Consider the following 27,968-nt stretch of genomic DNA (forward strand, 5'->3'; position numbering starts at 1 on the left):
TTGAAATGAGATCAGTGCTTGACTTGGACAGGAGCTCACTGGAGCTGAGAACCGTCACCTCAAATGTCTACTGTATGAGCTCATGTTCCTCTTATAGAATATTAGCTTTACAGTATTGTGGAGCTCCTGCACCTAAATATAAACCATATTTTTAGAGAATAAATAAAGTGCCTGAACTGTCAAGACTAACTTTTGTGTCCGTTTCTCTTTATTACTACTGGCCGCCTCAGATTAACCATGAGGGCGGTAACATCAACAATGAGGACAAACCCAGCCTGCCTCTCTCCTTCCACACTGAGTCCAAACCTACAGTCACTGGGTCCTGATTGTGACAGTGGAGCCCAGTTTACACTGCAGGGTCCAGAGATGGCATCAGTGAAGCTGGAAGACTGCAGTCAAACACTGGAGCTGAATGTCAACATTAAAGATGAAGAAGAGGAGGAGAAGATTGGGACATCTGTTTCTCATGGTAAGAGCAGGTTCTATCTAACTAAGTTTGTTGTTCGTTCCAACTTCCTACTGTGCATGAAAAGTTGCAGTAGAACTGTTTCATGATGATGTAACGTGGGTCGTATAAAGGGGACCAAGGCGCGGCGTGTAGAGTGCTCATACTTTACTTTAATGATAACACTTAAACAAAACGACAGCCAACAGTTCCGTCAGGTGATACTCACAAAACAACTACCCACACCAACACAGGAAAAGCAGGCTGCCTAAGTATGGCTTCCAATCAGAGACAACGATAGACAGCTGCCTCTGATTGGAAACCATACCTGGCCAAAACATAGAATGCCCACCCATCTATCACACCCTGACCTAACTAAACAGAAAAACACAGCTCTCATAGGTCAGAGCGTGACAGTACCCCCCCCCCCCCCCCAAAGGTGCGGACTCCCGGCCGCAAACCTGAACCTATTGGGGAGGGTCCGGGTGGGCATCCATATTTGGCGGCGACTCTGGTTCCGGGCGTAGAACCCCCCCGCCCACTGATCCCCCCCCGCTTCTGTGTGTCCGGGGGAACCAGACCGTGGGTCATCGCCGGAGGCTCTGAAACGCCAACCGCCGCTGAAGACTCTGAGCTGAAGGCCGCAGCTGAAGGCTTTGGGCTGCGGACCGCCACTGAAGGCTCCGGGCTGCGGAACGCCGCTAACGGCTCCGGACTGGGGACCGCAGCTGACGGCTCCGGACTGGGGACCGCAGCTGACGGCTCCGGACTGGGGACCGCAGCTGACGGCTCCGGACTGGGGACCGCCGCTGAAGGCTCCGGGCTGCGGACCGCTGCGGACCGCCGCTGGAGGCTCCGTACTGGGGAGCGCCGCTGGAGGCTCCGTACTGGGGAGCGCCGCTGGAGGCTCCGTACTGGGGAGCGCCGCTGGAGGCTCCGTACTGGGGAGCGCCGCTGGAGGCTCCGTACTGGGGAGCGCCGCTGGAGGCTCCGTACTGGGGAGCGCCGTTGGAGGCTCCGTACTGGGGAGCGTCGCTGGAGGCTCCGGACTAAGGAGTGTTGCTGGAGGCTCCGGACGGAGGAGCGTTGCCGGAGGGTCCGGACTGGGAAGCGTCATTATCGGTTCCGGACTAGTGACCGTTGCTGAAGGCTTCATGCTATGGATCATCACAGGAGGCTTCACACCATGGATGATCTCTACAGGTGCCGGGCTATGGATTATTCCTACAGGCTTTGTGCCAGGGTTTATCCCTGCAGGCTCCGGACCATTTATAATCCCTTCAGGCTTTTTGCAAAGGATTATTTCTACAGGCTCCGGGCCATGGATTACCTCTAGAGGCTTCGTGCCATGGAACATCCTTACAGGCTCCGGGTCATGGATCATCAGTAGAGGCCTCGTGCCATGGATCATCTCTATAGGCTTCGGACCATCGCTTATCACTGGAGGCTAAGATTGTGGAGCGGAAACAGGTCTCACCGGACTAGGAAGACGCACTGAGGACCGAGTGCTCAAAGCAGGCACCGGCCGTACTGGGCTATGGAGGCGAACTGGAGGGAGAGTGCGAGGGGCAGGCACAGAACGTACTGGGCTACAGAGGCGCACTGGAGAGAGAGCGCGAGAGGCAGGCACATGCTCACCACAATAAGCACGGGGAGTTGGCTCAGGTCTCAGTCCTGGCCCAGCCAAACTACCCGTGTGCCCCCCCAAATTTCTTTGGGGGGGCTGCCTCCCATTCTTCCCCGGTAAGCTCCGATACCTCTCTCTTACTTGCCCCCAAGTCCAGTTTCTCCTTTCTATCCACTCCTCACTTGACCAGGTGTCCATTTCTGCCCGGGCACGCCGCTTGATCTAATCATGGTGGGTAGTTCTGTAATGCGGGTCGTATAAAAGGGACCAAGGCGCGGCGTGTAGAGTGCTCATACTTTACTTTAATGATAACACTTAAACAAAACGACAGCCAACAGTTCCGTCAGGTGATACTCACAAAACGGAAAAAACTACCCACACCAACACAGGAAAAACAGGCTGCCTAAGTATCTGTATCTCTGATTGGAAACCATACCTGGCCAAAACATAGAAAATAAAAACATAGAATGCCCACCCATCTATCACACCCTGACCTAACTAAACAGAAAAACACAGCTCTCCTAGGTCAGAGCGTGACAGATGAACTGTTAAAATGAAGCGGTAGATGTTATTTCATGCTACTGAGACTTGCATGGTTTGACACCAGTATTGCCAGCATTTGTTTTATTCACTGGGCTATCTGGAGTGATCACTAAATAATTGAAGTAGTGTTTTAAAGTTATATGACATGAGTCTGTGTAGATACTAACCCTTGTGATAGTGAGTAGAGGATGACACTCCCCATCTTACCCACTAGAATAGTTTTATTCCTCTTTTGTATTGCACAACCTTCTTATATGAATACATTCAGTGCATTCGGAAAGTATTCAGAGCCCTTGGCTTTTTCCACATTTTGTTACGTTACAGCCTTATTCTAAAATTGATTAAATAAAGAAATTATCATCAATGTTCCTCACAAAGGAAACACAGGTTTTTTAGAAATGTTTGTACATGTATTAAAAATTAGAAACAAAAATACCTTTATTTACATAAGTATTCAGGCCCTTTGCGCTGAGACTAGACATTGAGCTCAGGTGCATCCTGTTTCCATTGATCATCCTTGAGATATTTCTACAACTTGATTGAGAGTCCACCAGTGGTAAATTTAATTGATTGGACATGATTTAGAAAGGCACACACCTGTCTATATAAGGTTCCACATTTGTCAGTGCATGTCAGAGTGAAAACCAAGCCACGAGTTTGAAGGAATTGTCCGTAGAGCTCCATGAAAGGATTATGTCGAGGCACAGATCTGGGGAAGGGTACCAAAACATTTCCAAATAAGTGTAATATGCAGTTGCAGATAATGCAGATTACTCTAAGAACTAGAGCCAATATTCACATAAAAAATAGAGGATTTACAGTTCCAATGCTTCTAGAATATCACCGGTTTGCAAAAACTCAAAACAGATCCCAAATATTATGAAACTCTGGGGCTTTCTTTTTAACTATATAAGTATATTTGTCAAAAGCCAGGCTTGACGTTAATTATTTTAACCAACGACCAAGTGAGGGAATTGACATGCTTCCAGTGGAGAGCAATTGAACGTCTAGCTTGTAATAGACAGAGGTCAACCATTTTATTTTCTCTCCTATGTAAAGAGAGATTCTTTGGGTAAAGATTTAGGAGGCATAGTTTAGGGATTAGTGGTATTGGGGCAGAGGTCATCACAGAGATATAGCGCAGTACTGAGCTCCAAAACGTTTGTATCTCAACAAATTCCTCCAGGCAATGATACAAGGTGCCTAAATGTGTGTTACATTTAACACACAGCTCTGGGGTATTAGAGTCACATTTGTGGAGCTTAACAAGGGTGATATATGTTCTCATTATCCAATCTCGGGCGGGTGTTTATTGTCTGTATCTGAGCTCTAGAGCATATCATACCCCAATACACTGTACATATCCGAAAGTGGACCTAGAAGTTTGTCCTTAAATATCTATTGGGAGCCCATCTGGACCTGCCTCTTTACCTCCCTTCATATTGAAAATAGCATCAGATATTTCAACACCATCCACTTCCTTTTCCAGATCCAATTTAGTGTCTTCTGAACTAGAGGGAACATCAAGACCTGATTAGTTCTCAGGAGATTCAGTGTTGTAAAGTGTGTTGTAGTAGGAAGCAAATGTTTGGTTTTTTTCTACAGGATCCATTGATAATTGTCCTGTTAATTATGAATTGCAGGAATGGCTCGGTCTGAATTGAACTTCTTAATGCACCAGGCCAGCAATTTAACAGGTTTTCACCATGATCATAGGACTGTTTCAGCCTAGTTAAGCTGTTTGTAGCCTTTGAGGTGGAAAGTTCTTCATACTGAGCTATAAGAGAAAATAATTCCATGTTTACTTCTACTGAGTTATCCAAAAAAGCTTCCCTCTGCAATTCTCTGATTTTGCTGTCCAGCGCTCATTTTCTGATTTAAATTTCATTGAGTTGATTTGAAACTGGTAGAATGTATAGTTTCCCCCCCAATACATGCTTAAGAGGCTTTCAATCTGGTACTCACTGACATTTGTTTAGTGTTCAATACATGACAAGATCCTGAGGGCCATTGTCCTGCCATTCATCCGTCGCCATCACCTCATGTTTCAGCATGACAATGCACAGCCCCATGTTGCAAGGATCTGTACACAATTGAAAATGCTGAATATGTCCCAATTCTTCCATGGCCTGCATACTCAGACATGTCACCCTTTGAGCATGTTTTGGATGGTCTGGATCAACGTGAACGACAGCTTGATCCAGTACCCGCCAATATCCAGGAATTTCGCACAGCCATTGAAGAGCAGTGGGACAACATTCCACAGGCCACAATCAACAGCCTGATGAACTCTAGGCAAAAGAGAGGGAGGCATTGGCAGCTACCCACTTCTCCAGTGCTTCATTTGTAAATTGGGTGGTGCCGGAACCAAAAGTGAACCCAAGAGGGGAGGTGACCTGGGGGGCTCTGAGGTATGTCGTGACTGTCCTGATCAGGTCAGGTTACAGGAGACCAGAACCCTACAGATTATCTCTCACCCCAACAGAGGAGGAGAGAGCTAGGGGTCTGAAGATGTGGGGGTTTTATGACCCCTCACGCCCATGATTTATCTTAGGCCACAGACAAAATTCCTTTGTCCTCTCACTATGGAGAACCAGCCTCAGAACATTAAACATGCTGTAAAGGGACTTTGGAACAATGGTTTCCGTCAGCCACAATGGTGGTCATGATGATAGATGGAATATGAAAATGTATGTAATTTTTGTTTTGTTATTAAAGGTTAATAGATGACGTTATTACAAAAACATTGTAACTTTAAGAGTTTTCCCCGTATATGCCTGATGTTTATACATTGTACGGTGTGGAAAATGTCCAAATCAAAGAGAATGTTTTGGTATAGATGCAATGTGAAGTTAGTTGTCTAAAATTGGATTTGAATAAAATCTAGACCTTGCCTTTTAACTTGGTACGTCCAGAGAATTGCCCTAAAGGCGGTTACGCCCACTTCTGACCCGAGGGTATAAGACATGGGAGTTAAGAATGAACAGATCAGACTAAGTGACCCAAGCTACAGCCGAGGTCTAAAAAGTCAACGAACCCCAAAACGCAACACAAGGTTGAAGACAAATCTCTTTTCTACCCAAGCTACGGATGAGTAGCTGTGTCTAAGTGGGTGAATTCAAGCCGAACCACCTAACCTCCACTCTCCATCGAATCGTGGTATCTACACTGTTTCATTCCTAGGCTGTGAGCTCTGAGCTACAGAGCTGTCTGTCCTCAGAAGACCCCTTCCAGAGCAAGGGCGAGGAATCAGACCACTAAGCCAAAAAGGACACTGACATCGTGAGGACAACCAGAGAGTTGCGCCGGAGAAGTGCGTCATTGAGAAGCCCAAACGACCCACGCGGAGCTTCCCATCTGAGACCTCCAACACGTAATTACGTCATTATATTCTGACCCATAAGAGCGGCAGTTCGGGGCAAGGCTAGGGTTAAAATAAGCATAGCTGACAAATGCACCCAAATGTATATTTCTCTCGTGTACTTTCTCTGTTTCTCTCTTTTAAATCCCCATTTTTGGTAACATGCACCATAGTGTGTTGCCCCGTTATACTAAGTTCTAATCAATAGCCTAGACTGTGTTTTGTGTATCTTTTATCATTATTTTAGCTTTCTAGTAAATAAATAATGAACTAAGATAGGTGTGGTAAACTCATTGGTGGGACCCGGGTCCGTGCAGATTCCCGGATTATGCGACGTTCAGACATGAGACTGTAGAGGAAATTGATTAATTAGCGACTGTTGTAAAATCGATATTCTGATATTCTTTGAGTTAATTTGGGAAATAGAAACTCAATAAAACCAATTTTCCCATGGTGCCCCAGGTTAATGAGTTAATAATTGCTTGATTCATTTAATCACGCAATTAGAAACCTTTAATCATTCGATGAGCAACAGTCGTCACATTAACTAATACAACGTCACGACAGGTACCAGAACATATTAAATAAAATACCTTTATAATAAGGCATTGCATGCACTATCATGGCTTTAGTGTACTGGCAAAGAGCAGTGGTGTGGAGCCGCTTGCAGAAGTTGTACACATGGAGTACATTTATTGTAGCCTGGAGTCCTGGTAAAATGTTGCCTTTAATAAACAGATTTCTTGCGGTTCTACATCATTTTAGATGGCTGGAGACTTTTGCAGAATCTTTTTTAATACCTCTCAATGACCAAAATGACCGACTCCTTTGACACTGACAAACTGAGAATCTGAGATCAATAAAAACGACCTTGTCTCTAATCCATCAATAGCCTAGGCCAGGTGTGAGGAGAAACACATTGTACAATATGAGGAGGAAGTTATAGTCCTTAACAAGCTTTCCAGTTTCACTGACTCACCCAATGATGTTCAGCTCACTCACCGGCCAAAAGCTCATCTTTCTCTTGCTTTACTTTGTAAAACTATGCTGTTTGCTCAATAGACCTATTTGGAAGTTGATAACTTGGTAACAGACAGATTAGTATGTTCTATTCAGCAGGATCTATTTGCTTTACAACCTATGTTTTCTAGCGATTGTATTAGAAATATAATAGGAAATAAATTATGAAGTGCAATGCTGGAGAGAAGAGTTGCTGGCTCATGTCTATAACAGCACAGAGAGGGAGAGAGATCATAGAAAGTGAATCTCATTTTAGTTCTGTGAGAGATACAGGCGTGCTTCTCTCTCACCACAGCAATGGCCACGCCTTGGTCTAAATAGGCTACAATGTTGCACAAACCATAAACCTGGGATGGCCCAACATCAATCAATTCACAGAATATCAGGCACGTTTTCACATTACGTTTTTTTAGGAGGCATGACAATTACAGAGGAATCCAAATGTAATTACTCTGATGGCTTTTATTAGGATTTTTACATTGCAAATAGTGGACATTTATTTTTCATGCCACAAGAGCTTGGTTACCTGATCCTGACAAATAAGTTCCAGAGCGAAAGACTACAAAACTGAGAGGTGCCGGAAGATCCGGCTCAAATTAAGTACCGCCCTTCTCATATAATGGGGTAGGGACATAATAATCCCTGAAAGCACGGAGGGTTGCACCATATTTTTTTATAACTAAACCGGACGTTTGCAATGGGAAGAGTTGAGTCATAGTGGGCAGAGCCAAGCACAAGGTAACGAGATCCTATTAGCGCGTTCTAGCAGACATCTGCATATTTCTGTTAGGGAACGCCTCCTCTGTGAATATTTATTATGGATCCCCATTAGCTGCTGCTGTTTTTTAAAATAAAATTGTACTGCATACTTGTGGAATAGAGTTCCATGTAGTCATGGCTCTATGTAGTACTGTGCGCTTCCCATAGTCTGTTCTGGGGCATAGTGGGCAGAGCCAAGCACAAGGTAACGAGATCCTATTAGCGCGTTCTAGCACACATCTGCATATTTCTGTTAGGGAACACCTCCTCACCTCTGAAGCGCTCGTGTGCAATAACTCAAGTCACCTTTGCGTTCCTTCTAAACAAAGCGATTTATAAAAAATATAAAAGATAAACTTCTACAAAACGTAGTCCACTCTGTTCATAACAGATTTTAGTTTGGTAGTGAGTGGAAACGCTAAGCGCATACTTCACATTTATACATCTGGTGAAATATCTGTCTCATTGTTCTTGTTGGCATGTGGACTAATATGTTGTTGAGTTGTGTTCTTACACTGGTACAGTCATGCCCTATGAGAGATGTATGACTGCGCATGTGCGAAAATAAATAAAGTGCATTTTCCCCCGTTCTGGTTAAGACACCAATGATGAACATGTGTGTTTATTCCTCCGTTAAGTAAACCGGTATTCCTGTCCTGAAGATGTCAGCACCAACAGGTTATGGGCCCAGGAGGGAACATGGAAGCCGATGGAATAGATTATATTTCGACGGAGATGAAAAAAAGTACGAGTTATGGGAGACAAAGTTTTTGGGGCACTTGCGTTTGCTTGGGCTAAAGGCCGCCATATTGAGCGTGGATGAAGATGAAGAAGACAGAGAGAAAAATGAAGAAGCCTACGCCGAATTGATACAGGTTTTGGATGATAAAAGCCTTTCCCTGATAATGAGAGAAGCAGCAGATGATGGGAGAAAAGCGTTGAAGATATTGAGGGAACATTATGCAGGTAAAGGGAAGCCACGTGTGATTAGCCTCTACACTGAACTAACTTCTCTTCAGAAAGCCGCTGACGAAAGTGTTACGGACTATATCATTCGTGCTGAGACGGCTATTACAGCACTGAGAAATGCTGAAGAGACTTTAAGTGACGGGCTGTTGATTGCAATGATTCTGAAAGGTTTGCCCGAATCATTTAAGCCGTTTGCCATCCACATAACGCAGAGTGACGAGCCGACAACTTTTGGCGAGTTCAAAACCAAGTTGAGGAGCTATGAAAGCACCGAGAAGTTTAGCGCCATTTCCACTGACGACAACGTGATGAAGGCAAGTAACATTAAAGTTAGCTGGCCAAGATGGAGAGATAAAGGGACCGAGATAACCTGCTTCAACTGTGGCCAGAAAGGGCACAAGGCCCGGGAATGTACCGTTACTGGAGAGCGCAAAGAACGGAGACAGTGGTGTAGTTTTTGCAAGAGCTCCACTCATACTGACGCAAATTGCAGACGAAAAAGAAGAGACAATGTGAAACAAGCAACAGATGCTGAAAGCCACACATTTGCATTCAGAATAAGTGACTGTCAGGTTAGTGGACTGAAACAGAAAGGGCTGATGGTTGATACGGGAGCGACGTCACATATAGTCACGGACATCGGGAAGTTTAAGGAGTTTGACGAGACTTTCAAACCGGAAAAACATTCCGTGGAGCTGGCTGACGGAACAAGAACGAATGGTGTCGCGGAGAGGAGAGGTGCAGCGGAGGTTTACCTGAGAGACAACACGGGTCGTCGGGTAAAAACAACGCTGATGAAGGCGCTGTACGTGCCGTCGTTTCCACAGGACATTTTCTCTGTTAAAGCAGCGACAGCCAACGGAGCTTCAGTCAACTTTCGACAGGGGTGTAACAAGCTCATCCACAAGAACGGTACCACTTTTGACATCGAGGAGTACGATAGACTTTACTATCTTAACACTGTAAGTGATGAATATGATGATGGATGTCATGGGTGCTATGATATTCACACATGGCACAAAATTCTTGGCCACTGTAATTTTGAGGATGTGTCAAAGTTAGAAAATGTGACAGAGGGAATGAAAATCACAGGTAAGATTGACAAATCTACCCTCAACTGTGAAATCTGCACTCAGGGAAAATTTGTTCAGAGCAGAAACAGAGAGCCTGATGAAAAAGCAAAAGCGGCTCTTGAGCTTGTGCACACTGATTTGGCTGGCCCTATTGAGCCAGAGGCGAAAGATGGGTTCAGATATACTCTAGCATTTACGGACGATTATTCAGGGGCAGTTTTTGTGTATTTCCTAAAAGCAAAGAGTGATACTGTAAAAGCTACTGAGAAGTTTATTGCTGATGTGGCCCCTTATGGGAAAATAAAGTGTGTCAGGTCAGATAATGGCACAGAATTCACAGCCAAAGAGTTCCAGTCACTGCTCAGTAAGAACGCCATAAGACATGAAACTTCAGCCCCTTACTCACCCCATCAAAATGGGACGGCTGAGAGAAATTGGAGAACATTGTTCGAAATGGCAAGATGCATGCTACTTGAAAGCAACCTACCAAAGAACTTGTGGACATATGCTGTAATGACTGCTGCAGTAATTCGCAATAGGTGTTACAATAAGCGTGTAGGACAGACTCCACACTACATGTTTACTGGGAGAAAGCCTGATCTTTCAAAGATGAAAGAATTTGGATCTGTTTGCTATGCATATAGACAGAACAAGAAAAAGTTAGACTCAAGATGTGAAAAGGGTATTTTTGTCGGGTATGATAAAAATAGTCCAGCATACCTAGTCTACTACCCAGACACTGGGAAAGTTCTTAAAAACAGATTAGTCAAGTGTGTTACAAAAGGTGTAGTCGAACACCAAACTCAGACAGATTTGGAAATCAGTGATGATCTTCATGGGGAGAGATTTGAAAACCCCATGCCGAAAGCCAAGATGGCAGATCAAAACTCAGAAGAGACACAAGATGTGCAAATTGAGACATCAGATGGTCAGAGTCCACGCTATCCAGACAGAGCGAGGAAGAAACCCCAGTACTTAAAAGACTATGAGTGTAAAGTGAAATGTGATGACCAGATACCACCTAGTGTTGACTACTGCTACAGAGTAATGTGCAATGCACCACAAACCTTCAAAGAAGCAATGATTTCACCAAAATCAGAGATTTGGGCTACTGCTATGAAGGAGGAGATGGATTCCCTTAGGGAAAATGATACATTCACATTAACCACACTGCCAGAGGGTAAAAATGCAGTGGGGGGCAGGTGGGTCTATGCGGTCAAAAACAATTCAGATGAGACTGAGACAAACAAGGCAAGATATGTTGCAAAGGGGTATAGTCAAGTGGCAGGAATAGACTATAAGGAGACTTTTTCTCCAACTGCAAATATGACATCAGTACGCTGTTTGATGCAGCTAGCAGCTCAGTATGACTTAGAGTTACATCAGATGGATGTCAAAACAGCATATCTACATGCTCCTATTGACTGTGAAGTGTACATGGAGCAACCAGAGGGTTTTGAAGTCAGGTCAGATACAGGTGAGCAACTAGTCTGCAAACTGAACAAGTCACTGTACGGCCTGAAACAGTCAGGAAGGAACTGGAACAAAATGTTGCATGATCACCTTAGTGAAAATGGTTTTACACAGAACCCAGCTGATCACTGTGTTTATAACAAACAAACTGCAACAGAAAGGATCATTTTGATAATTTGGGTCGATGATCTAATTATCGCTGCTAGTGATAGTGACTCACTCACAAGTGTAAAAGAAATGTTCCGTGAAAAATTTAAGATGAAAGATCTTGGGAGGCTTGGACATTTCCTAGGCATTGATTTTACACAAAGTGAAGGGAAAATAAAGATGAACCATACAAGGTCAACACCATGTGAAAAAAAAAAAAAAAAACTAAACTCAGTGATGGTAAAATAAGTATTGAATATTGTCCAACGGCAGACATGGCTGCAGATGTTTTGACTAAACCTGTAACGAAGTTCAAAAATGAAAAATTCTTGGGTTACATGTTTGGAATATAAACTGACATTTGTGAGATGAATAACTGTAAGCTAAATGTGTTGATAAAGTTAGGTTGAATACGACTTGTACAGTATAAGAGCAAGTGGGGGTGTTGGCATGTGGACTAATATGTTGTTGAGTTGTGTTCTTACACTGGTACAGTCATGCCCTATGAGAGATGTATGACTGCGCATGTGCGAAAATAAATAAAGTGCATTTTCCCCCGTTCTGGTTAAGACACCAATGATGAACATGTGTGTTTATTCCTCCGTTAAGTAAACCGGTATTCCTGTCCTGAAGATGTCAGCACCAACAGTTCTATCTGTGGCTGCACTGTGGTAGTGGGGGAACAGGAAGTTCCAGGTAGGCACACACCATTCTTCAGAATAAAGAAAACGTTTCAGAACTGTGATGTTAAGAAGATAACCCTTGTGTCTGTTTCTATTTATTACTGCAGGTATGTAATGGCACGTTTAAACTTTCTAATTTCGAAAGAACATGTCATACCATGCTAGGTAACATCCGTTAAGGTATCATCACGTTTGGTAAAGGGTTGATGTGTTATTTTTGTGTCAAACCGAGTGAACGTGATACACAGATATTCACATAGCTAGACACTTTGGGTTTGTCTGAGTGGATGTACATAATTTCCTCAAGGTCATTTAATAAAGAATCCATTTATTTAAAATTTCTGAGTTTGTTTAGCATGTTATTGGTTTTGTGTAAAATTCACGAGCTGGTAAAATGGCGGCGCCCACTCGGTCTGCGTCAACGAACTAAAGTGCGGGTGCAGAGAGACATTTTCACGGTCACACTACAGTTTTGAAGCTGAATGTAATGAATCAGTTTCCTACATGTGTACTAATATTCAGACACATTCAGTTGTTTCTATATTTATCTATAAATGTTACTATGGTGTGAACAGGAAATACTATTAGTTTTTTATTTGAAATGATAGTGAAGACAAGGTTATTCAGGAAAATAGTATAGTGCTGCCATAAACATACTGTAATCTTGTACTAAAGGCTTTGTTGTCATTTATGCATTTATGTGAATTTGGGAAATCTACTATAGATTAAGTGCATTTAAATTGTGTAGCCTAATTTAAAGTGTATACTTTGTCTAATATTAATGAATGAATGTTGAGTCAATTCTTAGCTACCTGATCTATTGAAATGAGATCAGTGCTTGACTTGGACAGGAGCTCACCAGAGCTGAGTACCAGTACCTTCTACTGCTTCTGCTCGTTTCTTTTATAGAATATTAGCTCAAAAGTATTGTGGAGTTCCTGCACCTAAATATAAACAGTACCGTCACCCAAAATGAGTATCGGCACCTATTTCAGTCCAAGTCCAGCACTGAATTAGATAATTGAACATGAAGAAATATAATATATTTTTAGAGAATAAAGAAAGTGCCGGAACTGTCAAGATTAACTTTTGGTGCCTGTTTCTCATTGTTACTACAGGCAGACTATAATGAAGTATGAGAACAGTGAGGACAAACTTAGCCTGCCTCTCTCCTTCCACAGTGAGTCCAAACCTACAGTCACTGGGTCCTGATTGTGACAGTGGAGCCCAGTTTGCACTGCAGGATCCAGAGATGACATCAGTGAAGCTGGAAGACTGCAGTCAAACACTGGAGCTGAATGTCAACATTAAAGATGAAGAAGAGGAGGAGAAGATTGGGAAATCTGTTTCTCATGGTAAGAGCAGGTTCTATCTAAGTTTGTTCGTTCCAACTTCCCACTGTGTATGAAAAGTTGCAGTAGAACTGTTTCATGATGAACTGTTTTAAATGAGAAGGTAGATGTTATTTCATGCTACTCAGACTTGCATGGTTTGACACCAGTATTGCCAGCATTTGTTTTATTCACTGGGTTATCTGGAGTGATCAGAGAGTAGACTAAAGAAGTGAAGTAGACAAACTGCCAGTGTTTTTAAAATGTGTCTGTAGTTACTGTTGTGGAAATATTGAATAAAATATTTCTCAGATACCGGAGCTTGTGAATTCAAATAGACTTTATTACAAAAGTAACAAAGCCGAGCAATTCCATGGAAGAACTGATTCTCCATTCTTAGTACTCAGCTTTTATACAGTTTTACCCTTATAACATTGTCACTCCACTTTATGTAAAAGATTAATACCTTCTAGCTTTGGCCACCTTAATCTTACTGCCTTTCTTATTGTCTCAGACATTAGGGCATAGATTCTATTGGTGGCGTGACATACAGACATGCACACTCCTACTGCAGGTCTAATGGTGCCTATAACTGATTAGCTAATGTTCCTGTCCATAGGTCTTCACAAGTTCAGGCCGATGTTGTCTATGTACGATTAACCCATGTGCATGTCCAGTAGCCTTCACAAGATCAGATATGGCCCAGACCAGTCACGTCTGTGTTGGTCTACCTTGCCTCATCCACACGGATTCTGCTTATGTTCTGTTTTTTACATGTCTAATGGTTAACTCGATGTTGATCAGGCTCTGTACATTCACATGGGCTCAGCCTTCATTCTGCTTACACATGTCTAATATTTAACCTTATATCGATTCTACTTCAAAGAGAACAGTATCGGTACTGAAAATCACCAGATGACTCAATTCTCTAACATTACTAACCCTTGTGATAGTGAGTGGAGAATGACACGCCCCTTTTTAGCTTTCAACTCTTACCCACTTAGAGTGGTTTTATTCCCCTTTTGTGTTGTACAGCCTACTGATATGAATACATACACTACCGTTCAAAAGTTTGGGGTCACTTAGAAATGTCCTTGTTTTGAAAGAAAAGCACTTTTTTTGGCCAATGAAAAATAAAATTGATCAGAAAAACAGTAGACATTGTTTTGTATTGTTGCAAATGACTATCGTGGCTGGAAACGGCAGATTTGTTTATGGAATATCTACATGGGCGTACAGAGGCCCATTATCAGCAACCATCACTGCTGTGTTCCAATGTAATGTTGTGTTAGCTAATCCAGGTGTATCATTTTAAAAAAGTTTTCTAATGATCAATTAGCCTTTTTAAAATGATAAACTTGGATTAGCTAACACAACGTGCCATTCGAACACAGGAGTGATGGTTGCTGATAATGGGCCTCTGTACGCCTATGTAGATATTCCATAAAAAATCTGCCGTTTCCAGCCACAAAAGTCATTTACAACATTAAAAATGTCTACACTATTTCTGATCAATTTGATATTTTATTTTACAAAAAAATTGCTTTTCTTTCAAAACAAGGACATTTAAAAGTGACCCAAAACGTTTTTTTTTAAATGTAGTGTATGTCACCCGGTACAGCCAGAAGAGGACCGGCCACCCCTTTGAGCCTGGTTCCTCTCTGTTTCTTCCTAGGCTCCTGCTTTCTAGGAAGTTTGTCATAACCACTGTGCTTCTGCATTGCATGCTCTTTTGTGATTTTAGGCTGAATTTCTGTAAAGCACTACGACAACTGCTGATGTAAAAAGGGCTTCCTAAAATAAATTTGATTGACATGTACAGTACCAGTCAAAAGTTTGGACACCTACTCATTCAAGGGTTTTTCTTTCTGAATTGTAGAATAATTGTGAAGACATCAAAACTATGAAACAACATATATGGAATAGTGTAGTAACCAAAAAAGTGTTAAACAAATCAATATATTTGAGGTTCTTCAAAGTAGCCACCCTTTGCCTTGACAGCTTTGCAAACGCTTGGCATTCTCTCATCCAGCTTCATAAGGTAGTCACCCGGAATGCATTTCAATTAACAGGTGTGCTTTCGTAAAAGTTCATTTGTGGAATATTTTTCCTTAATGTGTTTGAGCCAATCAGTTGTGTTATGACAAGGTAGGGGTGGTATACAGAAGATGGCCCTATTTGGTAAAAAAACAGGTTGATGTTATGGCAAGAACAGCTCAAATAAGCAAAGTGAAACGAAATTCCATCATTACTTTAAGACCTGAAGCTCAGTCAATCTGGAACATTTCAAGAACTTTGACAGTTTCTTCAAGTGCAGTCGCAAAAACCATCAAGCACTATGATGAAACTGGCTTTCGTGAGGATCGCCACAGGAATGGAAGACCCAGAGTTACCTCTGCTGCAAGGGATAAGTCAATTAGAGTTACCAGCCTCAGAAATTGCAGCCCAAATAAATGCTTCAGAGTTCAAGTAACAGACACATCAACTGTTCAGAGTAGACTGTGTGAATCAGGCCTTCATGGTCGGATTGATGCAAAGAAACCACTACTAAAGCACACCAATAAGAAGATACTTGCTTGGGCTAAGAAACACGAGCAATGGACATTAGACCTGTGGAAATCAGTCCTTTGGTCTGATGAGTCCAAGTTTCAGATTTTTGCTTCCAACCGCCGTGTCTTTGTGAGACGCAGAGTAGGTGACCGGATGATCTCCGCATGTGTATTTCCTACCGTGAAGCATGGAGGAGGTGTGATGTTGTGGGGGTGCTTTGCTGGTGACTGTCTGATTTACTTAAAATTCAAGGCACATGTAACCAGCATGGCTACCACAGCATTCTGCAGCGATACGCCATTCCAGCTGGTTTGGGCTTAGTGGGACTCATTTGTTTTTCAACAAGATGACCCAACACACCTCCAGGCTGTGTAAGGGCTATTTGACCAAGAAGGAGAGTGTTGGAGTGCTGCATCAGATGACCTGGCCTCCACAATCACCAGACCATAACCCAATTGAGATTGTTTAGGATGAGTTGGATTGCAGAGTGAAGGAAAAGCAGCCAACAATTGCTCAGCATGTGTGTGAACTTTAAGACGGTTGGAAAATCAAATCAAAATCAAATCAAATTTATTTATATAGCCCTTCGTACATCAGCTGAAATCTCAAAGTGCTGTACAGAAACCCAGCCTAAAACCCCAAACAGCAAGCAATGCATGTGAAAGAAGCACGGTGGCTGGGAAAAACTCCCTAGGAAAAACTCCTGAGAAAGGCCAAAAACCTAGGAAGAAACCTAGAGAGGAACCAGGCTATGAGGGGTGGCCAGTCCTCTTCTGGCTGTGCCGGGTGGATATTATAACAGAACATGGTCAAGATGTTAAAATGTTCGTAAATGACCAGCATGGTCAAATAATAATAATCATAGTAGTTGTCGAGGGTGCAACAAGCACGTCCGGTGAACAGGTCAGGGTTCCGTAGCCGCAGGCAGAACAGTTGAAACTGGAGCAGCAGCATGGCCAGGTGGACTGGGGACAGCAAGGAGTCATCATGCCAGGTAGTCCTGAGGCATGGTCCTAGGGCTCAGGTCCTCCGAGAGAAAGAAAGAAAGAGAGAATTAGAGAGAGCATATTTACATTCACACAGGACACCGAATAAGACAAGAGAATACTCCAGATGTAACAGACTGACCCTAGCCCCCCGACACATAAACTACTGCAGCATAAATACTGGAGGCTGAGACAGGAGGGATCAGAAGACACTGTGGCCCCATCCGATCATACCCCCGGACAGGGCCAAACAGGCAGGATATAACCCCACCCACTATGCCAAAGCACAGCCCCCACACCACTAGAGGGATATCTACAACCACCAACTTACCGTCCGAAGACAAGGCCGAGTATAACCCACAAAGAACTCCGCCACGGCACAACCCAAGGGGGGGGGCGCCAACCCAGACAGGAAGACCACGTCAGTGGCTCAACCTACTCAAGTGACGCACCCCTCCCATGGACGGCATGGAAGAACACCAGTAAGTCAGTGACTCAGCCCCTGTAAAAGGGTTAGAGGCAGAGAATCCCAGTGGGAAGAGGGGAACCGACAAGGCAGAGACAGCAAGGGTGGTTCGTTGCTCCAGCCTTTCCGTTCACCTTCACACTCCTGGGCCAGACTATACTTAATCATAGGACCTACTGAAGAGATAAGTCTTCAGTAAAGACTTAAAGGTTGAGACTGAGTCTGCGTCTCTCACATGGGTAGGCAGACCATTCCATAAAAATGGAGCTCTATAGGAGAAAGCCCTACCTCCAGCCGTTTGCTTAGAAATTCTAGGGACAATTAGGAGGCCTGCGTCTTGTGACCGTAGCGTACGTGTAGGTATGTACGGCAGGACCAAATCGGAAAGATAGGTAGGAGCAAGCCCATGTAATGCTTTGTAGGTTAGCAGTAAAACCTTGAAATCAGCCCTTGCCTTAACAGGAAGCCAGTGTAGGGAGGCTAGCACTGGAGTAATATGATCAAACTTTTTGGTTCTAGTCAGGATTCTAGCAGCCGTATTTAGCACTAACTGAAGTTTGTTTAGTGCTTTATCCGGGTAGCCGGAAAGTAGAGCATTGCAGTAGTCGAGCCTAGAAGTAACAAAAGCATGGATTAATTTTTCTGCGTCATTTTTGGACAGAAAGTTTCTGATTTTTGCAATGTTACGTAGATGGAAAAAAGCTGTCCTTGAAGCAGTCTTGATATGTTCTTCAAAAGAGAGATCAGGGTCCAGAGTAACGCCGAGGTCCTTCACAGTTTTATTTGAGACGACTGTACAACCATCCAGATTAATTGTCAGATTCAACAGAAGATCTCTTTGTTTCTTGGGACCTAGGACAAGCATCTCTGTTTTGTCCGAGTTTAAAAGTAGAAAATTTGCAGCCATCCACTTCCTTATGTCTGAAACACAGGCTTCTAGCGAGGGCAATTTTGGGGCTTCACCATGTTTCATTGAAATGTACAGCTAGCTGTGTGTCGTCCGCATAGCAGTGAAATTTAACATTATGTTTTCGAATGACATCCCCAAGAGGTAAAATATATAGTGAAAACAAAAAAAGCATTCCTCGTGAAGCTGGTTCAGAGAGTGCCAAGAGTGTGCCAAGCTGTCAAGGCAAGGGGTGACTACTTTCAAGAATCTAAACTACAAGCTATTTTGATTTAACACTTTTTTTGGGGGGGGGGTTACATGATTCCATATGTGTTATTCCATAGTTTTTATGTTTTCTCTATTATTATTCAATGTAGAAAATAGTAAAAATAAAGAGAACCCCTTGAATGAGTAGGTGTGTCCAAACTTTTGACTGGTACTGTATATTACGCCAACTGCCTGGTTCTTCTGATGTTCACACAGGAGATCATGTTGAGACATTCTCTACATCCAGAGAGCAACAGCAGGAAGATCACAGAGCTAAGATGTCTCACCACTGCCCACACTGTGAGGAGATTTTCCCAATTCTATCAAAGCTAAAAATCCACCTACAAATACATACAGGAGAGAATCTGTATTTCTGCACTGACTGTGGGAAGAGATTCAAAACATCAGGTGTTCTGACAGTTCACCAGAGAGTACACACAGGAGAAAAGCCTTACTCCTGCTCTGACTGTGGAAAGAGTTTCTCTCAACCGAGCCACCTAAAAAAACATGAACGTATACACACAGGAGAGAAGCCTTACTCCTACTCTGATTGTGGGGCGAATTTCTCTCAACTGGCCCACTTAAAAAGTCACCAAGGTATACATAAAGGAGATAAGCCTTACTCCTGCTCTGAATGTAGGAAGAGCTTCTCTCAACTGGGCCACTTAAAACATCACCAAGGTATACATAAAGGAGATAAGCCGTACTGCTGCTCTGACTGTGGAAAGAGTTTCTCTCACTCGAGCTACCTAAAACATCATGAACGTATACACAGAGGAGAGAAGCCTTACTCCTGCTCTGACTGTGGAAAATGCTTCATAACATCATCTGAGCTAAAAGTTCACCAGAGAACACACACAGGAGAAAGGCCTTACTTCTGCTCTGACTGTAGGGCACGTTTTTCTCAATCAAGCAACCTAAAACGTCACGAACGTATACACACAGGAGAGAAGCCTTACTCCTGCTCTGACTGTGGAAAATGCTTCATAACATCATCTGAGCTAAAAGTTCACCAGAGAACACACACAGGAGAGAAGCCTTACTCCTGCTCTGACTGTGGAAGGAGTTTCTCTCGACTGAACAACTTTAAAACACATGAACGTATGCATAAAAGAGAGAAGCCTTACTCCTGCTCTGACTGTGGAAAATGCTTCACACAATCATCTGAGCTAAAAGTTCACCAGAGAACACACACAGGAGAGAAGCCTTACTCCTGCTCTGACTGTAGGGCGAGTTTCTCTCAATTGAGCCACCTAAAACAACATGAACGTATACACACAGGAGAGAAGCCGTACTCCTGCTCTGACTGTGGAAAGAGTTTCTCTCAATCGAGCCACCTAAAACAACATGAACGTATACACACAGGAGAGAAGCCTTACTCCTGCTCTGACTGTGGAAGGAGTTTCTCTCGACTGAACAACTTTAAAACACATGAACGTATGCATAAAAGAGAGAAGCCTTACTCCTGCTCTGACTGTGGAAAATGCTTCACACAATCATCTGAGCTAAAAGTTCACCAGAGAACACACACAGGAGAGAAGGCTTACTCCTGCTCTGACTGTAGGGCGAGTTTCTCTCAATCGAGCCACCTAAAACAACATGAACGTATACACACAGGAGAGAAGCCGTACTCCTGCTCTGACTGTGGAAAGAGTTTCTCTCAATCGAGCCACCTAAAACAACATGAACGTATACACACAGGAGAGAAGCCTTACTCCTGCTCTGACTGTAGGGTGAGTTTCTCTCAAATGGGCCAGTTAAAAAGACACCAAGGTGTACATAATAGTAGCCTCATCAGTTCTCTCAGACCAGCTAAGACTAGTCACTCCACTTAATTCTCATCTCATAAAATAATTGGCAACATTGAGTTGGATCAAATGAAGAAAGTGTAGAACACCATTGTAATCCTATTGTTTCTCACTGTGAGAACAAGGCAGAGGAAAGTGAGCATCATAGAATGTTAGCCTCTTTTTCCTGTTCAGTGTACATCTTGTCAGCTTTGCTGTGTTTTTTTAGCCCACATCCGTAGACACATCCCAGCTCTACTAGTACTGCACCTGTCGACGACACAAGTTGTTCTGCTTCCACGAGCACATCCAATGCTAGCATCAGTAATTCTACATTTGTTGTTTGCCCAGCTAGCATGGACACTGCGGCTGCATCAGAATCACAACTGTCAGAGCTACTGCCTGCTTACTCGGGAAAGCACCAAACAACAGACGGGGATGTTGGACCATCGAAGAGGTGCAAATATGATGAGACCTACATTGATTTGGGGTTCATTTATATAGGGAATAGTGCCTTTCCTCAGCCACAGTGTGTTATCTCACAACTCGATGAAACCTTCACTTTTGTGAATGCAGACATTTAGAAACAAAACATGCCAATTTGAAAAATAAGCCACAGGAGTTTTTTGAGCGAGAGTTGAGACGACTTTCCAGTAGTAAGACATGTATAAACCAACAGATGCCATTAATAAGAAGAGCTAGAAGCATCTTATATTGTGAGCTACTGAGTGGCCAGGACACGCAAGCACCATACTATTGTGGAGGACTTAATTCTTCCGGCTCCTGCTGCCAAGGGAATGCTTGACAGCTTGAAAGACGTTTTGGACACTACGGTGAAAATGGTTAACTTTGTTAACAAGGACAACACACAGGTCTTTCCATCATTGTATGATTTTGTTTGTCTGAAAATGAACTCAAGCTTACGGACAAGGTCAAATGTGATCTAGCGAAGCACCTGAATGAGTTTGGTGTGTAATTACGCAGATACTTTCCTGAAACGGATGACACAAACTGGATTCGTTACCTCTTTCATGCCCTGTCTCCAGTAAACTTACCGATATCTGAACAAGAGCCTCATCAAAATTGCAACAAGCGGTTCTGTGATAATTGACTTTAATCAGAAGCTGCTGCCAGATTTCTGGATTGGGCTGCGCTCAGAGTATCCTGCCTTGGCAAATAGCTCTGTTAAGACACTGATGCCCTTTGCAACCACGTACCTATGTGAGAGTGGATTCTTGGCCCTCACTAGCATAAAAACTAAATACAGGCACAGACTGTGTGGGAAAGGATTTAAGACCGACTCTCTCCAATACAACCCAACATTGCAGAGTTATGTGCATCCTTCCTTTCAAGCACACCAATCTCATTAACCTGTGGTGAGTTATTCACAATTTTCAATGAGCAAGTAAGGTTTTATATGTAAAATGGCTAAATAAAGAGCAAAATGTATTATTATTTGTGCCCTGGTCCTATACGAGCTCTTTGTCACTTCCAACGAGCCTGGTTTTGACAAACTCAAGCCTGTGTGACAGGCTAACAATATTTGAGTGTGCTGACCCTGGTACGCAGCTGGAGGTTGAATGTTTGAAGAGGTACGGGACTATAAACATTTTGGGAAACGCTGGTCTAGATAATCCCAGTTCCTGGAGTCCATGGCCTGACGAATTGAGGCTGTTCTGAGGACAAAGGGGATTGCAACTCAATATTAGGAAGGTGTTCCTAATGTTTGTATACTCAGTGCCAAAGGAAAGTATTCAGACACCTGGACTTTTTCCACATTTTGTTACGTTACAGCCTTATAATAAAATTGATTAAATTAAAAAAGTCCTCAATCTACACACAGTAGCCCATAATGACAACTTGAAAAGTTTTTTAGGGGTCAAATAATAAGTATTCATACCGTTTGCTATGAGACTCAATTGTTCTCGGGTGCATCCTGTTTCCTTGATTGGAGTCCACTTTGTAAATTCAATTCAAACAGGCACACACCTGTCTATATAAGGTCCCACAGTTGACAGTGCATGTCAGAGCATGGTGAAACATGGTGGTGGCAGCATCATGCTGTGGGTTTGTTTTTCAACGGCAGGGACTGGGAGACTAGTCAGGATCGAGGGGAAATTTGAACGGAGCAATGTACAGAGATCCTTGATGAAAACCTGCTCCAGAGTGCTCAGGACCTCATTGGTCCACCTTCCAACAGGACAACGACCCTAAGCACACAGCTAAGACGATGCTTACAAATAGTTTTGAAGAACCTGTTTTTTGCATTGTAATTTTGGGATGTTGTGTGTAGATTTGAGGAAAAAAACTATTTAATAAATGTTATAATAATGCTGTAATGTAACAGAAGGTGGAAAAAGTCAAGGGGTTTGAATACTTTTTGAATGCACTGTATCAGATAAAGATGATGTGATGATCAGTTTTCAGCATTAGTTTCGGTGGATTATTTTTATATTACCAAACACGTTTTGTTTAATGAGAAACAGGCTATGAATTGACTAGTTATTATTAAATTGTCTTTTATTGCTAGATTCATTGTTCTATTCATTGATTAATTAATTTTAATAACTGAAGTTAATTGATATTAATTTGTTCTGGGCAACATCTGCTCTTGTGGATCATTTTAAATGAAACAAACTGTTTTAAATGAAATGGTGTCTATATATGAACCAAATTGATTTGATCCCATTCTCACAAACAAATGGCGTACACTGTGTATATACAATTGTTGACATCCGATGGTCATTTTTATGGTGGATTGCAAAATGCAGGATCCTTCCAAGTTGAACCCACCAGAGGGGGACTGTCATAACTGGCCTGTGAGGATCAGCTTACAGTGGATCACGGTTCTACAGAGATATCTCTCCCTCCCGAAGAGGGGGAGAAGTATAGAGGGATTGATGAGGGGGGTTTATGACCTCACGCCCATCGTAATTCATAAGGCAACAGCCCAACTCCATTCTGTTCTCTAATGTGAGAGACTGGAATGTCTGTGTGCCTTAGGAAGAGTTTACAGCTCAAAACTACACAACATCAAATAAATGGACTTTGGGACATGTATATTTGATCAGCCAAATGGTGGAAACCATGATGGCTGGAATATGAAAATGAATGTCTATTTTATGATGTTCTTAAAAGTTAGTTGAGGATGTTATAACGAAAACATTAACTTGAAGAGTTTTCATAATGTATATGTGATGTTTACATACTTTGTGTAGAAAATATGCAGATGAAAGAGAATGTTTTGGTGATAAGACTGATTTTAGTTGTCTAAACGAGATCATAGTAAATCCTAATACCTTGCCTTGTAACTAGCTACACCTAGGGAACCCAGAGAGTGTGTCATAAAGATGGAAACGCCCCTTTCTACTCTACGGTATAAAACATGAGTTAAGAATTGACATATCAGACTAAGTTGACCATGCGCTGCAGCCGAGGTCTACAACTAGTCGTGACCCTGAAACGCAACACGAGGTTGAAGACAAAGTAAATCTCTGAACAATCAAGTTTATGGTGGAGTAGCTATTCTAAGTTCTGTATCTAGGAAGTTGAATTTAAGCAGAACCATCCGGCTATTCTTTTGACCAATGCGTTGGCCAAACCTTTCCCACTAAGCGGAAGTAGACCCACAAAGAGATACCTAACAGAGACCGTAAATACATGTATTACACTTTTTACCCATAACCGGGGCAGTTCAGGGCAAGGTGTTAGTACTGAAACTAAGCATAATTTACAAATGTATCCAAGTGTTTAATTTCTCTCTTGCGCTCTCTCTCTCAATCTCTCTGTAAATCTCCATCTTGTGTTGGTCCACTAGGGACCTGTTGCCATTGTATGAAGTTTTAACCAATAACCTGGACTATTTGTGTATATTTATCTTATGTTATCATTTAACTGGTTAGTAAATAAATAATCAACTCAATTTGTGTGGTACGGAATAATTAGTGAGACCCGGGTTTGTGCAGATTTACTAATTATGCGACATTCAGAATGAGACTGAGGAAATGAATTAATTGGTGACTGCTATGAGATCTATGTTTTGAGTTAATTCGGGAAATGTTAACGCATTAAACAAACTTTTCCCGTGGTGCTTCAGGTTACTGAGTTAATTGTTACAGGATTCATTTAATCACGTAATAATAAACAGTTAATTATTCAATAAATAGCATGTCATCGCATTAATGACAACGTCACGACATATTGATGCCCCTGTGCGAGGAATCTAAGATAAAACTTGGCCTCACTGTTGAATTCAGTCCATAGGAATTGTGTAGCAAGTTACTCATACACCAATCAGGATTATTGTTGAGTGGCGTGTGTGTGGTTTTTCTTTTTCACTCAGATACTAGTGGAGCAAGATTGACTCGTGTTGTATATCTGACACAAATCAGTGTGTAGGGGATTTACTGAATGCTATGAGCTAGGGCGTATGTACCACCCGATGCAGGCATTCTGAGAAAAATACTAGTTGGGCCCAATGTAGTGTTATTTCTGTCTATCGCGTTCAGGAGCGAGTAGACTTGGTCGTAATTAATTTCTCGAGCGTGAACATAGGGCCAGCTGATTAAAATTTGAGTAGATATTGGCTTGACCAAGTTAGTAATGATCTCTGTCTCGCGTTTTCATTGGTGCGAGTAGACCCAACGGTGTATTTGTGTTTTACGCACGTTCCAGTTAATCGCAAAAAATATTGCTGAAAGATTGAACGTGAGACGTCACTTAGTAAACCCGTTCTCTTGTTGGAGGGGACTTTTGTTGTGCGGAGTCTCACTTTCCAGCACAAGTGAAGCTAAGCATTGCACCAAATGCTAAGCTAACAAGGGGGAGGAGCCATTTTTGTTTTCCCCTTTGTTCAAAGTGAAATCCCTTGCCGTGCGGGAATCCCATGTGATTTCAGCTTGCGCTATCGGTGACCTCTGGTGGTGAAGAATCGCCAGTAATTGTTTTAAAATATTTCAGGTTACACTGTATGATATGATTTTCAACTTTCTACATAAACTTAGATTAAGCAATGTTTTCAGGTTAATTTAAAGTTTAATTTTCAAATAGCCTAGACAGGTATGATTCATCAATAACATTATTTAAATTGAACAATTACATTTGCAAGCTCATTAGGGCCAACTCCCACATTACTGATCTGGTATTGTTGGAAATCCCGCCTTTGCTAGAATCCAGTGGGATTTCAGCTTTCAGGGATAAGTGGTGGTGATGAATAGCAAGTAATTACATTTTTATAATTTCTTGTGACAGCAACCATATGCTCAAATCAAATCTTATTGGGTCACATACACATGGTTAGCAGATGTAAATGCGAGTGTAGCGACATGCTTGTGCTTCTAGTTCTGACAGTGCAGTAATATCTAACAAGTAATCTAACAATTCCACAACTACCTAATACAGACAAATCTAAAGGGATGGAATAAGAATATGTACATATAAACATATGGATGAGCGGCATAGGCAAGATGCAATAGATGGTATAAGATACAGTATAAACATAAAGATGAGTATTGTAGGATATATCAACATTATTAAAAGTGGCATTTTTTAAAGTGACTAGTGATCCATTTATTAAAGTGGCCAATGATTTGAGTCTGTATGTAGGCAGCAGCCTCTCTGTGTTAGTGATGGTTTTTCAGTCTCTCAGTCCCAGCTTTGATGCACCCGTACTGACCTTGCCTTCTGGATGGTAGCAGGGTTAACAGGCAGGGGCTCGGGTGGTTGTTGTCCTTGATCTTTTTGGTCTTCCTGTGACATCGGGTGCTGTAGGTGTCCTGGAGGGCAGGTAGTTTGCCCCCGGTGATGTGTTGTGCAGACCGCACCACCCGCTAGGGAGCCTTGTGGTTGAGGGCGGTGCAGTTACAACGGGGTACACTGTACTGTATCCAACCAATCTCAACTGATTGGATATCATTGTCTCGTTGACGATAAAAGCCGACAATGACAAACTACTGCTAGCCGAGGAACTACATTTGAAAACAGATCAATTGCAAGATCAGAGGAACTGCATTTGAGAACAGATTAATTGAATGATCTGGCTAAGACTTATAACAGAGAACGTGAACAAACTCTTGACCAAGTCCATATTCTACAGGAACAATTCGTTTTAGCCCAAAATATATACGATGAAGTCCACGCAAAACTAGATGAATCAGCTAAAAACAGGGGCGAGCAATTTGATGCCCTGCAAACAGTTTTGTATGAAACCACTCAAAGCAATAATGTTCTATTCCAAAAGCTGCAGACCAAAGACGATCAGTTAATGAACACATTTACCAAGTTGGATGACAAAACAGCGGAACTCCTTGAAGTCGCTGATTCAATGAACGATGAGAAAGCCCAAGTGAGAAAGTTGGAAAACGTGACCTCTAAGCAAAAGGAGGACATCACTTAATCTCTTGCTTCGCACTCTAGACCTCTCCCTGAAACCATGACAGATAAGTATGAGGCCGAGTGGAGCAAGTGCGACACCTACGTGTTTAAGATAAACACCATCTCCCAGGTGGACTCTGCGATACAGCAGAATACCACCCTAGGTATCATCTGGAGGAACTCCAGAACAGTCACGCGCTATCACGGGACTACCTTAACGAGCAACCTAGCTCACAACCGGAGCTCAGGGAATGAAGGAATGTAGACGACAGGAGATTTCAGACTTCACCTCTCTTAGGGGTCCCTCCGTCTTTTCCTCTTGACCATTCGGCCCACAGTAACCTGGCGCCCCCTCGTCAACACAACCAAATCTTGGCTTTTCGGCCCACAATTCCCCACAGGAGGGTGCAGATGCTCCCCGCGCACTTGGCACTTGACAAAATCGTCAAACTTCAGCATCTTTGACCCCGGTCCAGGAAAGCCAAACGACACAGCCGTTCTTAGCAGACATAGAGGACACCTTGGATGACTACCCCAATGCTACATATATCGACAGGCTTTACCTGTTGAAGCTAACGTCCAACAGACATGTGACAAGGTTCACCCGTCTACAACAACAACACGTGCAAAACGACTACGCTCAACTTGCCACGGCTTTGAAAATAGAATTCAGCGGTTCTGAGACTCGCAAACATGATAGCTCATTGGATAACAATGTCAAACAAGCACGAAATAAACACTCACAAGCCTACTATCATTGTTCAGCTTACTTTGGCATGCTCACTGAAACAGGAATAGAAGAGCTATTGCCTTTCAAACAACTGTTTCTGTCGAACATGTATCCCAACTTCATTGACTTCTTGGGCCCTACTGCCCACATTTGCCAAAGGGCCCTTTGCCAATTTTGTCACTTCTAGAGCTTGCGAGCACAGCTAAGAGACCGGACAACTTGATTTTCGAGCTCGATCCAGATCGACTGGGTCGGCCTAGTTGCCAGGTCGGCCAGATGAGAGAATTATCTCCTCACAGTGACTTGCGCATTGACAAAGTAGATGGAGTGCCTGCCCGCAAACCAATGACACAGTGGAAAGCACGGCCATTCTTTTGCTCAACCACATTCAGTCCTTTCAGCCTGCCAGGAGAAACCGTTGACGGCAACAGAGGAACCCACTTTTCGGCAGCTGTAATGACCGAACAGTGGTGGCTCCTGGGAGTCAAAG

The 27,968-nt window shown here is 42.8% G+C and overlaps 1 protein-coding gene across 2 annotated transcripts in view; it reads left to right on the forward strand.

Moving 5' to 3' along the window:
• Nucleotides 1-434: 434 nt before the first annotated feature.
• The window catches only part of LOC115179506 (zinc finger protein 420), a 68,164-nt gene continuing 40,630 nt past the window's right edge, over nucleotides 435-27,968 (forward strand). The window contains exons 1-2 of one of the 2 annotated variants that reach the window (XM_029741095.1): nucleotides 435-469; nucleotides 18,806-20,920. In XM_029741095.1, the coding sequence (XP_029596955.1) occupies nucleotides 18,868-20,424 (1,557 nt within the window). In that variant the 5' untranslated portion in view covers nucleotides 435-469; nucleotides 18,806-18,867 and the 3' untranslated portion in view covers nucleotides 20,425-20,920. Of the gene's footprint in view, nucleotides 470-13,406; nucleotides 13,456-18,805 lie in introns of those variants that run through there. The other variant, XM_029741094.1, reaches the window with a different exon arrangement.

Source organism: Salmo trutta, chromosome 39, assembly GCF_901001165.1.
Source record: "Salmo trutta chromosome 39, fSalTru1.1, whole genome shotgun sequence".
Lineage (NCBI taxonomy): Eukaryota > Metazoa > Chordata > Actinopteri > Salmoniformes > Salmonidae > Salmo > Salmo trutta.